Source organism: Gymnoscopelus braueri (assembly GCF_963280865.1).
Source record: "Gymnoscopelus braueri genome assembly, chromosome: 14".
In the NCBI taxonomy this organism is placed as follows: domain Eukaryota; kingdom Metazoa; phylum Chordata; class Actinopteri; order Myctophiformes; family Myctophidae; genus Gymnoscopelus; species Gymnoscopelus braueri.
The window spans coordinates 37,827,062-37,841,388 of record NC_137619.1 but is presented as its reverse complement, the minus strand read 5'-3'; the positions used below and the strand labels follow the sequence as shown (position 1 = coordinate 37,841,388).

The 14,327-nt window shown below is 46.8% G+C and overlaps 1 protein-coding gene across 1 annotated transcript in view; it reads left to right on the top strand.

The window, feature by feature from the left end:
* The window catches only part of LOC308101105 (signal-induced proliferation-associated 1-like protein 2), a 122,877-nt gene that overhangs the window by 103,687 nt on the left and 4,863 nt on the right, over positions 1–14,327 (top strand). Inside the window, 3 exon segments of the mRNA XM_080450441.1 lie at positions 3,228–3,366; positions 8,016–8,244; positions 10,104–10,235. Coding sequence (XP_080306567.1) covers positions 3,228–3,366; positions 8,016–8,244; positions 10,104–10,235 — 500 coding nt within the window.

Below are 14,327 nucleotides of genomic sequence, written 5' to 3'. Positions count from 1 at the left end.
ATGCGTCGTGTGCCGGAAACAGCTGATCTACAAGCCCACAACGCGTCGCACGTGAGCTTGTCGATCGGCTATTTGAAGCAGAATAAATGAAGCAGCTTCCCAGGGTAGTAGGAGCCAGAACCGCTTCGATAGCAGCATCTTCCTCAGCCCACCCAGTGTGCACAGAACTGGCCTTGATTGTAGCCGACAGCCACAAAATAAATAAGCTCGATGAAGCTGCAGACATAATACACTTGGCACGTGTCACTTGTGATTATTGATCAGCGCCGTGATGCCAGGTCCCTGCAGACTGGCACACTGACGATGGGCTGCGTCAGCATCTCCACTGGGACAGCGGCCAGGAACACACACACACACACACACACACACACAGTAAAATCCTCAATGTTAAATGTATCCATTGTGTATCTGAGAGAGTATAAATGGAACCAAATGGACCTTTACGGGTCCATTTGGTTCCATTTACACTCTCTCAGAGATAAATGAACTCAGGATTTTACTGTGCACACACACACACACACACGCACGCACGCACGCACGCACGCACGCACACACACACACACACACACACACACACACACACACACACACACACACACACACACACACACACACACACACACACACACACACACACACACACACACACACACACACACACACACACACACACACACACCAAGGATGCCAGCCGTGGAATATCCTCCTTGAAAATGCTACAAAGGAAGACAAATGTGTGCAGTGCCTCAGCCAGGGGAAAGTGTAGTCTCACAGTCTATATATTAACTGTGAAGAGTGAACGTGTCTGTTTGGTGATTAAATGGCGCACTGTAGAGCACAGAGGAACCATTCATGGCAAAATTGAAATGCAGCTTTAGATGGTGTGAGTGAATTGTACCTGTGTGAATATCTGTGTGTATGTTTGTTTGTTTGTTTATTTGTTTGTGTGCGAGAGGAGAGAGAATGGGATGCTTTCAAAGACCCCCCCCATCCACCCCTTCTCTGCTATGGCTTCAGAGTAATCAGATTTAGGCTGTGAAATTTGCCACTTAAGGGCTCTGTGATTGATAGCATGCACTGTAGTCATCTTCTGCAGTGTTATGAAAAAGCACCGTAATTGAGTTTACCCTCCCCTGCGTTTGTTTATGTATGCCTATGGTTTTTATTTCATCCTACGTAACAAATGTCTCATGATAAATGGCCTAATATCACTCACAGATATTGTTCTAATATAATGAGCGTTTCTTCCTCCCGTACTCTCCTTCTAAAAACTTTCCTTGTTTGTTGGATGCTTTGCTCCACTGTGTGTGTGTGTGTGATGCTACAGTAGCTGCGACGCGATGCTAACGCTAACGCCTGTTTCTCTCTCGCTTTCTTCTTCCTGCTGCTTCTTGCTCCAGAGGAGCGGAGAGCTTGTTAGCCTTCCTCCTCAAAACGCTGTCTGAGCGCTCCAGGTACACAGTCCAGACAACCCTGTGAACCCCCCCCCCCCACCACCACCCACCCAACGTACCCCCCACACCCCCTCCCAGCTTTGGATTGACCCTCCCTGCCCCCCATCACTGACCTCCCCCCACGCCACAGCCCCGCTCCACTGTCATGGCGGTGTCATAAGTGCTGGACCGTGCCATGTGGTGTGGCATGCTGGGTGTGGGTTGCTGTGCATCAGGTGGTTGTGACATTCCCGCTGTATCTCCCACGGAATCCTCCTGCTACGTACTAACCCTGTTCACATCACCTTGGCCTCAGTGTGCCTTTCCTGTCAACTCCCAATCCACGCACACAGATAGAGAGCGAGGGCAGGGCTCACCATATGCAGCCTTATCACAGGTACCACAAGTACATGGAAGTCAGGAGCTCCACTGACAAACTACAGTATCTAGACGTTTCTGGTGGCTGCCTTCAAGATAAGCCCCATTGCTTCTGACCCCGTCATCAGTCAGAATGACTCTGGCACTCGTATGTGGAAGTTAGCAACAACAGACACTATGTTTTTCAGGGGGGGGGGGGGGGTAATGGTCATTTACACATGGGTGAGGTGTGTGCTTAACCACCCTCAACCTGGCGTCCTATTTTGGGCATGTTATAGGCAACATTTTTCAAAAACGACTTACTTTTTATTTATTTATTTAGGCTTTTGTGCCTTTATTGATAGGATAGGATAGTAGGCTGACAGGAAATGGGGAGAGAGATGGGGGGTGACATGCTGCAAAGGCCGTCGGGATCGGGACTCGAACCCGCACCGTGCTGTCAGGCTACTTTAGAGAGGACGCCAGCGGCCCAGATAAAAAATACTTTTTACATTTTATTGAATTGTTTAAAAATGTAATCATTTTCGCTATTAGTCGTACGACAAAGTATATAGGGCATAACTCAATTGAAGTTAAGCCACATGTGGTTTGTATCGTAGTATCCCTAGCTAGCATCATAACAAGGCTGTCCCACTGTCTACTACTAGCCTACTAGCATATCTCCCATAGCCATTATATTGCAAGGTTTATGCATTCAGGGTTTGGTTGCCATGGTGCCAGCCGTGGGAGACAGGATGAGGCTATGAAATCGCATCACATAACCAGGCTGCCACGCTGTCTAGTTGTCGAGCAAATCCCCCCCCGGCCATCTAACACCCTGCCAACAGAACTCAGCACACGCAGGCTGCTCACTTCAAGCAGGCAAGGGTCTCGTATCCTCGTAAACACGCCAGGTATATTGTGTCCCTGCCCTGCTCCCCTCCCTTGACTCTAAAGGTGAAACCCGCACTGTAGCGAAATCTTGTACTTTCCTCACTTCTCTCCTGTCTTGGCCATGACACCTCTCCTGGGTCCATCTCCTGTCCTTAACGGCTCCTCCTGCATGTGTTACTGTCTGCTACCTGCGTGAGCACCGCTCCGGAGTCCACGACAGACTCTCCCGCGTGTCTTCAATCCGCTTCACTGAAACCTCCTTTCCTTCCTCTCTACCTCTCAACAGAACTTGGCTGCATTTTTCCCTTAACCCCCACCCCCCGCAAATCTGTCAATCCCTAACTTCACTTGTGTACCCTGAGCATGAGGCAGGGAGAAGCATCGGCGAAAGCCCCCTGATTGACGCCGCTGACATTATTTTCCGGACCGCTGGGCCTACCTTTGACCCCAAGCCGTGTCAGCCTGTGAGAGCCTCCCCGGCAGAACGGAGCTCGCCGGAGAGCCTCTCGTTGACGAGCTCTGTTCTCTGTTTGTCCTCTACAGGCAGCTGTACGCGCAGGAGGCCGCCTGTCGGCTGCAAGCTGCAGAGCGGGAGGGTGAGGCACTACAGGGGCTGTCCAAGGAAGAGTACCTTAAAATGATGCTGCCAGACAGCCCCCCGGGAGAGGACAAGAGGAGGAAGGTGAGACACTGTCACACCCGTTCACCACACACACACATATGCATGTACAGTACCGTATGCATGACCACAACATACACACACACGCACACACACATGCCCACACGCACACGCACATACGATGACGTATGTACTGGACGGCATAAGTGGTTAACAAGATGATGCAATGAGTCGCGGTAACACAATGAATACAGAGTAAGGACAAGGATCTATAGGCACAAGGCAGGTCAGGATGAAATCTGTGTCTTGAGGCTGTTCCACCCTGCCGACTATCAGACAGGAGAGAGATAGAGCTGGCCGAGACCAGAGTAGATCACCTCTCGATAGGAAACCAAATAAGTGCAGGACAAACATCTGCTGCCTATCGGCTCGACCCCGCACAGCTCCGCCGTCGACAGCCTTCTCTCTCTCTCTCTCTCTCTCTCTCTCTCTCTCTCTCTCTCTCTCTCTCCCTCTCTCTCTCCCTCCACAGGAAGGGCACAGACTGTTTTCGTAATCTAATTTATCATGGGGCCCGGGTTTGCTCGGTCGGGATGTCATGGATTAAAAGGCAGGAAGTCACAGAGAGTGCGCCCATGTTTGATGTCTCTGGGTCTTGCGGATTCTATTAATTGCATCTTGAAACCCGCTGTCCCCCATCCTGTACCCCCTCAACCCCCCCACTACCATCCATTATCCACCAGGAAAGGGCCCTGGAGACATACAAATAGGATATTTTTTGGATGCCGCTCAATTCTAATACAAATGCATTACGTTGCCCCCTCCCCGGAGGAGGAGAGAGAGACAGCGATATAACCACAGCTCCTGGCTTCTCAGATAAGAGAGACTTTCGTTGTTTTTGTTGTCGGGTTGCATTCACTGGGCCCCACCGCAACTCCAGTGTTTACGAGAGAACAGGCACGTCAGCGCCCCGCGCTAAACTGAAAGCAGGTGTACCGGGTCCCGAGCTGTGATATTCCCCTCCCCTCCCATTCCACTCCATTCTGCGTTTCCCACAGAGAAGAAAATGTCTGTAATCAGCACGTGCAATGGGACATAGTGCTGCCTGTTGAATATATGGAGCACCGTGGCCTTTGCTGTAATCTCGTTCCCCTGTCTCTTTCAGTGGGATATATTGTAGTGTGTGTGGAAAAGTGATCTGGGAGAGAGATGCATGTGAGCGGGCACGGAGCCAGACTCCTCCTCCTCCTCCTCCTCACATCTGATCCCAATGAACACGTACTGTGCTGTTCTTTTCTTGGGAGCTGCAGCGACTGTAAATACAATGTCAGTTAGAAAAACAAATGTTTAATTTTTTTTTATTTACTCTTATTTATTTATTTTTTAATTCAATATGGCCTGCCTTGGTTCAGGTACTATGTGATCAGCCATGCAGAGAATGCTGCAAAGGTTAACGCGCGTGTCTTCAAGCGATGCCACTGTTCTGTATGGGCGAGCAGGTGCGGGGGGGGGGGGGGGAGATTTTCCTTGCCAGCCGAGCAGTCCGTGGGGACGCTTTGCTTCCACAGACAGGCAGGCTATTGTGCGGGTTGACGTAAAAAGGAAAAGGCTGCTCACAGTGTATTCTCCCGCAACATTCCCCCCTTTTTAAACCTTCCTGTGGGAAAGGAGGAAGGAAAAAAATAAATACAATAAAAAAAAGGCATGAACTGGTGGAACACATCCTCTGGAGCCGCGCACGTCAAAGCGCTCACCCACCCGCTTGTTGTTTGCTCTTCAAAGCAAAGCAGCAATGCCAAGAATTCTTACAAGTCATGCCTGTGTATCTGGAATCTGAACCCGATCGGGACTTTGACGTACAATAACATCAGAACGAATAACAGCCCGTGTCAGGTTGAGAAGCGGTGCTGGAGCTGAGGTGGATTGAGACAGATTTAGACACACCTCGTATATGAAAGCCCGGCACAGACCGCGGCGCGGCTTTTTATTAGTGCAATATTTCATGCGGAAAGCACACAGCGGGTTCAGTCAACCCTGTGTGAAATGCGCGGTGTGCCAAGTGTGATCTTCTACTATGTAATAAATAGAGATGGCCTCTGGAAAACATGAAGCCCTTTTACCATTGGCTTTATTTACTGTGACTTTGTGTTCGGGAACACCAAATCTGCGTACTATTTTGTCGTACAGTTTTTTTTTAATGTTGTTTCGATGAGAGAAAACCATAATGGGGCCTAAACATTAAGGGTGGAAACTTGCAATGACCTTTTTTAAGTCAAAATCCCCCGTGAAAACCCCTTATGTCGCTGTTTGTAAATACCGTAGGATTTGTGGGGGTTTATCTGGTCCTTGAAATGCGAGGGCTGGGTGTTGGCTTGCGTTGGGATACCAGTCTAGCTGTTGGTTACAGCTGGTGAGCCAAAAGCTAATCTGGCCAACTGTGTGGCGTATCATTTGTGGCCACTATTGATGTCATCCGTGCAATATTTATGTAAGCAAGAGGGACGACTATGGGAGGGAGAGAACTCTGTGGTTTTGTGTGTTTTTTCTGAACAACGGATCCTCTGTCAAAACTATGGCCGCTCTGTGGTGATATTACTCCAGTATCACTCCATTCCTATCATGTATACTGTAGTTTCTGTCTGCATCATTGGCCATACAGGAACACCATTTGGTACTTCTCCCCGGGGCAGTGAGGCTTGTTTAATGTTCTTTCCTGGCCTTTGCCTCCCCTTTGACCTCCACATTGCATTACACACGCCCTCTAAAAGGTTTGTTCTGTGACAGAGATTCTTTCAAGACAAGGATCCTATTATAGAGAGTCAACAGAGAGCTTGACAGCAGCGGCCTACGCTCACAGACACGCGATTCATGTGAATCCTGGCTATGCGATGCAAGGGGAATCACCTGTAGGCTATAGCCACTGCTCCACTGGACCGTGCGCATGGGTCTTTGTCCGTGCTCTGTCACACGAGGGCTCACAAGAAAAGACAGACTCTAGACTTTAGCTGCTTGCCAGGATTGTGGATGTATTTATAGGCTGCATTCTATGGACACATCCTGGAGATCCACCATATTATCTCTCCTGACAGTTCCTCGATAAGAGGAGGTATTCTCAAGCTTATTTTACTGCCCTATGGCATCCCTTTATTGTATAGTATATATATATATATATATATATATATATATATATATATTGTAAAAAAGGTAAAAGACCTTCAAGGAAGGGACTGCACGCTCCAGGGAACAGATGGACAACTTACTACTGCATTATAGTATTTTATTAGCACGACGCGTTTCGCCGTGAGCTTCGTCAGGTGCTATACAAAAGTGATATATATATATATATACTGTGTGTGTGTGTGTGTGTGTGTGTGTGTGTGTGTGTGTGTGTGTGTGTGTGTGTGTGTGTGTGTGTGTGTGTGTGTGTGTGTGTGTGTGTGTGTGTGTGTGTGTGTGTGCATGCGCTTCCATTACTAAGTATATTCAAATCAAGTGCATCCTTATACACACGCTACTAGGGGTGCAACAGTTCATCGAACTAATCAATTTAATCCTTTTTTTTTTTTTTATCGATTTCAATACAATTATAGAGTAAAAAAAAAAAAGATGAAATAGCCTAACTACAAGGTCATAACTTGTCAAGACGCTTTGAGTTGTGAGCTTGTAGTCGTTAAAGTGGTTAATGAGACTAATCGATTTGCCATGATTCATTGATATCAAAAAGCCAGTTTCTCGATTATTACATTTTTTGGAAAAGTAATCGATAGAATAATCACCAAGAAAAACATTGATAGTTGCAGCCCTACACTAGTTTATAATTTAAAAAGCGTATTATCTGTCTAGAAGAATGCCAGTTGCATCCTTTAGCCTCCCTGCATCTCAGCCACAGGCGGGCTTGAAGTCCCCAGTTGCATGGTATCTGCCCCTTCCCCTTTGCCTCCATGTCCGTGGTCCCCCATCTCCTGGATTTCTTAGCTCTCTGTCAGACTTCCATCCATCCCTTCAGCTTCCATCTGCATGTTCCTGAGAGCAGAGGCTGTAATTGGTTCATGATCATTCTCCCCTGGCGTTGCCTCCTGCCCCGCCCGGCTGTCTGCTCGTATAAACCTGCTGCACTGAGGGAAGGGGAATAAAAAAGGAAAGGTGCAGACAGGAGGTGGTAGGCTAGCGTGGGGGTGGGGGGGGGGGGCAGGTCATTGGGCTCCGTTCACTAACATGCTGTTTTCACCCCTCCTGCCGACCCATTTCGGGAGGGTGAGACCTCCCGAAATGTGTGTGTGTGCGTGTGTGTGTGTGTGTGTGTGTCCGTCCGAGGCTAAAATCACAAACTGCTGGACCAATCAGCGCCACACTCCCTGTATTTTGTGTGATCTCTTTTGTAATATGAACTTTAATTTCGTAATTGATGGAAGTCAATGAGGATAAGATCGGGCTGAAACCTCTCCCAAACATGGAGTCTATACATCATAGACGACTTGACTTGTAGACGATGACTACATACTCTGACCATGAACTCCGAGATCCACATGGGAGCCACGCCGTGATTGGACCCCGTCTTGTTTATATTCGTCTCGTTTTCGCACTCTCTTCGTCTCTCAAATTCAAATCAGCACAATTTATTGGCGTCATATGTAGAAAACGTCAGTCAACATTTTTACATTAAATGTCTCCGTCTCTCTCTCTCTCTCTGTCTCTCTCTCCCTTCGCCTCAGACACAGACGGCAGGAACCCCGTCGCCACGGCGCTCCCTCTACCGGACGCTGTCGGACGAGAGCGTGTGCAGCAGCATCAACCGCAAGGGCTCGTCCTACGCCAGCTCGCACAGCTCCATGCTGGACCAGGCCGTGCCCAACGACATCCTGTTCAGTACCACGCCACCATACCACAGCACGCTACCGCCGCGCATCGTCCACAACCAGGGAGCAACCTCCAACCTGAGGAGTGAGTACACTAATGATCAGCGTACTGTGGATTATAATGACTAATCCACAGTGTCATTTGAACTCTTGAGAGGGTAAAACAAAATGAGATCCATTTTTACACTCGGGATTTTACAGCGGAGCACGCACTGGGCCCGGTGAATACCAGAAACACCGAACGCAGTTGCATTCAGGACCACGGTCACATTTAAAAAATATGTATGGCAGTAGACAGTACACCGGTGTTTGCTGCGAGAATCTGTCTCGTTTATAAAGACTGCTACTATCAAATATAACTCGCCATGTGAGTGCAGCCCAGAGACGAGGGGAGCTGATGTGGAATCTCTCTGCATGTTGTTCTTGGATTATCACTCCACTCCCCTGGCAGCCGTGATAAGAGCCAGGATATAGATACTTGTTTGAAGAGCCACTTGTGTCATACTGACATCATTAGCACAACTGGCGCACACTTCAGTGGCACTCCCCGATATAGTCAACTTAATTGGAACTGGGTGCGGTAGCACGCCACTTGCCACGGCTGCCACTCCGCTTGCATTAAGCAGACACCTGTCACGGCACGGCTCGCACACCAACCCCCCTCTCTGCTGCCATCCGCTGAATAACGGAACGGTGAGACGAGAAAACGCGATGTGTCCTGACTGCACTGCTGTAGGTGTGAGGAAGAGAGGAGGACTGCGTATATACAGTCGTTTTCGATCTGTGACGTGAATACGCTTATTTCTCTATCAGCGCTGTCATATATTGTCTGTCATACATAATGTCCCTTTCACTCATCAGAACCCTGCCCACCCGCCTCCCTTCCCTGTCCCTTCATTGGCATGCCCATTCCTCGCTCATCCCTGGCCGGTGTTGTTAGACAGAAAATGGCTTTTGGGAAGATATTTTCCAGTCTTTAGCCTCTTCAAGCTGTCAAACTTGATGGATTCCTTGATTGTTTTGAAGGTTAGCTGTGAATACAGGCCCTGTCGCACTGAACCAGTCCAATTTGGTAAACAGTGAATCACTCATGCTCCAAGACGTTGGTTACATTGAAAGAAGAGTGCCAGCATCACCTCCAGCACTCTCTCTCTCTCTCTCTCTCTCTCTCTCTCTCTCTCTCTCTCTCTCTCTCTCTTTCTCTCTCTCTCTCTCTCTCCACTCCTTTTTCCTCTCACTCTCTCACTCGCCCTACATCTCCAGACGTGTTTTTCTAAATACCTCTATGTGAAACGAGAGCTTGTTTATTGCACACCTTGTCTTATAGCAGTAAGAGGGAGAGAGCGAGAGTGTGGGAGAGAGAGAGAGAGAGAGAGAGAGAGAGAGAGAGAGAGAGAGAGAGAGCGGCAAGTGCCGCATTGATTGAAACATGAAGACATTCACTCAGACAAGTCATTTATCGCCCCTTAGACAGCGCCTTGTGAAAGGTATGCTTGGTGTTGGGAAGGTGACATTGTGAGTCTAGCAGGTATTTATAAATACACTTCTTCTACCTCTTACACATTATTGAGTTGTTTTCAGTCTTTTCAACGATGTCCCCTCTAGGTCCATTCTGATTAATCTTTGAATTATCCAAGAGGCATTTGATAAGATATTTCAAGTGAGCTGCTTTACTGGTCATGGGCTCAGGGTCAGGCACACTTTCATGTGCACAGATCGACTTGGATAGACATCACGCTCATGATTTGGTGGCCCTGAGACGTGGTGAGATCCAAGGTCACTTTGAATCCCCCCTTCTCTCCCATATGTCCCTTCTGCGACCCTCCATTTCTGTCCCAGTCCCTTCTTCTTGCTTGCTTTGACGCGAGTTGGCTCATGGCTGGCCCTTATATAAACTCAGGACGAGCCTGGCCACTGATGTGAGTGTGCCTGGTGTCTCTGCAGATGAGTTCTGGTTCTCTGACGGCTCCTTGGCGGACAGGTCCAAGTTCAGCGACCCGGGCCTCATGCCCCTCCCAGACACTGCCTCGGGCCTGGACTGGTCTCACCTGGTCGATGCAGCACGGGCCTTCGAAGGTAACCAGCTCAGCCCAAGTATGCTGCTGGCACCTTGTGTAATAACCACCCTCCTGGTTGCTTAGAGTCTGTGTGTGTGTGCGTGTGCGTGTGCGTGTGCGTGCGTGTGCGTGTGTCTGTGTGTGTGTGTGTGTGTGTGTGTGTGTGTGTGTGTGTGTGTGCACGCACGTGGCCGCGGCCGCGGGCACACGTGTGTAGGTAAGTTTGAGTGTAAATGCTTCCATGCTTGTTTGTGTACTGTGTGTGTGTGCTGGTATGTATGTATGTGTGTGTGTGTGTGTGTGTGTGTGTGTGTGTGTGTGTGTGTGTGTGTGTGTGTGTGTGTGTGTGTGTGTGTGTGTGTGTGTGTGTGTGTGTGTGTGTGTGTGTGTGTGTGTGTGAGTTTCTCTGAAGTGCAATGGGAGGGGATTTTTGACAATCTTTTTCCCTATTTGTGCCCCTTGCCTTGAGACCTACTGTGATTGCCATGGAAGCTCTAACTTGGAAAAAAGTGAGCCGTCATTTCTCAGCGCAGACATAAAATCCACTTTTCACACCATAAACCCAGCAAGACGCCACTCAGGGAGAGTGCCCTAACCGCTGCCTCTGACAATTAAACCCTTGGCTTGATAGTTTGGGGGTAATTGCAGCTGCTCTGTGGCCCTAATATGACCATTAAATTCTGAGTGTGCTTCACTGTATGCGGTGCATTCTTTCTTTTAAGGACGTAAAATGAGAATTGTCCAATATCTCCCATCTGAACGCGCCTAATGCAAATGTACTTTCACATTATATCTAAGAGGGGGATTTTATTAGAAATCAAGGTTGGTCTTTCCTTTTTTTATTTTTTTGTGTCTCACAAACAATGCTAATGGAGGGGGCTGCAGCGGAGTCATAAAAGGTAGTATGTTTTTACTTTTCTGAAAACCATGTTGGGGGCCGCATTGGACCTCTTTGGGGGCCGCATTTGGCCCCCAAAACGCCCCCGGTCTATGCAGAAGGCAAGCCATGTATGAATGACCCTTGTCAAGAATACACTGCAGAATAATGATTTAATTTATGCTCTCGTACGACGAGGTATAAATCAGACTTAAGGATAGCATTGTGTTGTTCTCAGTCGCTTGTGCTTTCAGTTCATTCATAAGCCTGCTTTGTCACTTAGTTGATATTTGTTTGGTTGAAGTCATGTTCACTTCTCATATGGTTTCCATCAATCAGGAAAACACTGACAAACCCCATGTTTTGTCACTTGATCTCTGTCTTACATGGCGAAGTGTGAACGGCACAGCGTGTGAGCGTTCATTTGCAATAAATGATGAATCATGGAACCTCCGAAGGACTTCTTCCTGTGATGTGTTTTCCCTGTTGTTTATTCCCCCGTCTAAGCATTTAACATGATCGGCATCAGTGGATACGATCCAGAGGCTGGCAGGCAGAAAGATTTTGTCCCAGAAGCCCCATCCTTGCATTGTGTGGTAGCCCAGAGAACGCTGGGTAAAGTGCAACCCTGTTGCCCAGGGGCGAGTGGGCATGCAGGCAGGCCTTACAGGCTCAAAGCTGCCTCTGTACCATGTTTGTTTAACCAGCTCTGATTAAACCCGGGGTGGGGGATGGAGGGTGGAGGGTGGTTTGGCTGCTGCTGAGGCGCAAGGCAGATTCTTATTAGTTTGATATATTTATATATCCATTCTTTTTACTGTCCACTGTTCTGTTTCACCAAGCTATGTTTAAGAGTGGCATTTATGAGGATGTTAAGAGGCTATTTGGGCTGAGCTTTCACTATGTGAATAGGCAAGTGATAATGACTTGCAGCAGGCCTGCAAGGCATTATGTGCTTTGGAGGCTGGCAAATAGGAACAGACGGCATCAAAATGGATTCTGGCAAATTACTTTGAGGCTTTTTGGGGTAATGGTGGAAAAAGGTTCCGCTGTCATAATGACTGGACATTTTCGATATTCCCTCCCAAACACATACACTGTATGGTATGTTCATGAAGACAGACACATATTTTGTCATCGGCGCAATTATGTTTATTATGTTTATTTTTTTATGCAATTTGTCCATGCATTAACCCTTTAAGACCTGGAACGCATCTGGGTCATTTTTTGATTTAAGTTAAAAAGCATTATTATACACTTTGGCTATTCAAAAATAGCAGATCTACAAGCTCATAGCGCGGCACCGAGTGCCGCGCTACGAGCTTGTAGATCTGATATTTTTGAAAAATTTAGAAAATGTGTGCAGATTTTTGAATTTATGTATTCTTTTAAAGCAAATATTTTTTAACTCCAATCTTTGCTTCTGGGGGTCCCTGGAACGAAATATTTTGAGATGGGGGTCCGCGGCCAAATACATATAATTTTGGGGGTCCTTGACAAAATGTTTGAGAACCACTGATATAGAAACATACGCTTTTTAGAAAACTGTTTGACATTTTGTAGGATCGGCTTCAGGTCTTTATGAATTAATGGACATTGGTTCAAAAAATAAAATGGTAATCAGCTTTTCCGTGACTGGTTTCTTAGAAGGCTTTAATCTTTCTGATGCAGCCATCAAGCATGGGGGAAAATGTTCATTCATATGGAAATCAGAGCTCGGTCTCTTTTTCCTGCTGGATCTGAACAAGCCACTCGGCGGTACATGAGCCTTTGTCTCTGAGAGGATTAGGTTTCATTTGGGGCTAAATGAACGGAGGAGCTCCTGTAATCTTTGTATTATTATTAATATGCATATTGGCGTTTCTAGGGGCAGAAACCTTGTATCTCCGTATTTCAACTTTTCAACTCAGTTTTGTAAGAAATGCCCTCTTTTATACTTACGACCATACGTCGTATGGCAGTGTCACACAAAAGTAGCAAAAATAGCCGATCTACAAGATCGGCTATCAATTTCCACCTATTAAGATGTGCCCATTGCCCAAATAGGGACGCCAGTTTGAAAGTGGTTAAATCTGTCTGTGGGTATTATGAATATTTAACCAGTGAAAAGTATTAATTCACCCTATTGATTAGTCACTTTTGTCGGTAGGCAGCGGTTCCGGTAGGAGACACAAAGGAGACTCTTTGTGTCTCCTACCGGAACATGAATTCAAGTCTCCATAGGGTGACTAATCGATAGGAAAAAAAAGTCATTTTGGAGGTGAACTATCCCTTTTCAGCTTCCTGAAAAGTAACAGTTTTGGTCATACAAGGTTTCCACCTGACAGCGATGATGTGCTCCCTTTCTTGAGTCTCTCAGACCAAGGGTTCGAGAGGGAAAGGTTGGAAAGAAGACAATAAAGCATTAAGGCTGCATAGTGAGCAGTTCCCCGAGCCTATAATGTGCCAAGTTGGTGTTTTCCACGGGGCTTTGAGCAAAGCTTAACCCATTCAGACTGGGAACGCATCTGTGTGTCATTTTATAGATTTCTTTGGCTATTTCAGGGGAAAATCGTGGAAAATTGGTGCAAATCTTTGAATATATATATTTTTAAAGCGAACATTTTTACCTCAAATATTTGCTTCTGGGGGATTCTACAAAATGTCTTCTAAATCCTAACAGTTTTTTGAAAAAAAATTGTCCATGCATTAACCCTTTAAGACCTGGAACGCATCTGGGTCATTTTTTGATTTAAGTTAAAAAGCATTATTATACACTTTGGCTATTCAAAAATAGCAGATCTACAAGCTCATAGCTTGTAGATATAGCTCATATGTTGCCATAATATCAGTGGTTCTCAAACTTTTTTCATGTGAAGGACCCCCAAAATTATATGTATTTGGTCACAGACCCCCGCCTCAAAATATGTTGTTCCAGGCAACAACATATGTAGTTCCCCAGAAGCACAGATCGGAGTAAATTTTTTTCGCTTTAAAACATATTTCAAAGATATTCAAAGATTTGCACACATTTTCCACGATTTTTCAAAAATAGCAGATATACAAGCTCATAGCGCGGCACCGAGTGCCGCGCTATGAGCTTGTATATCTGCTATTTTTTAATAGCCCAAAGAAATCTTAAAATGGCACACAGATGCGTTCCCGGTCTTAATGGGCTAAGGACCTGATATGGTAAAAAAACTGGCATGACTGGTTGTTTGACAGCTCTCTGGGACCCGGCCCATTATGAGCCAA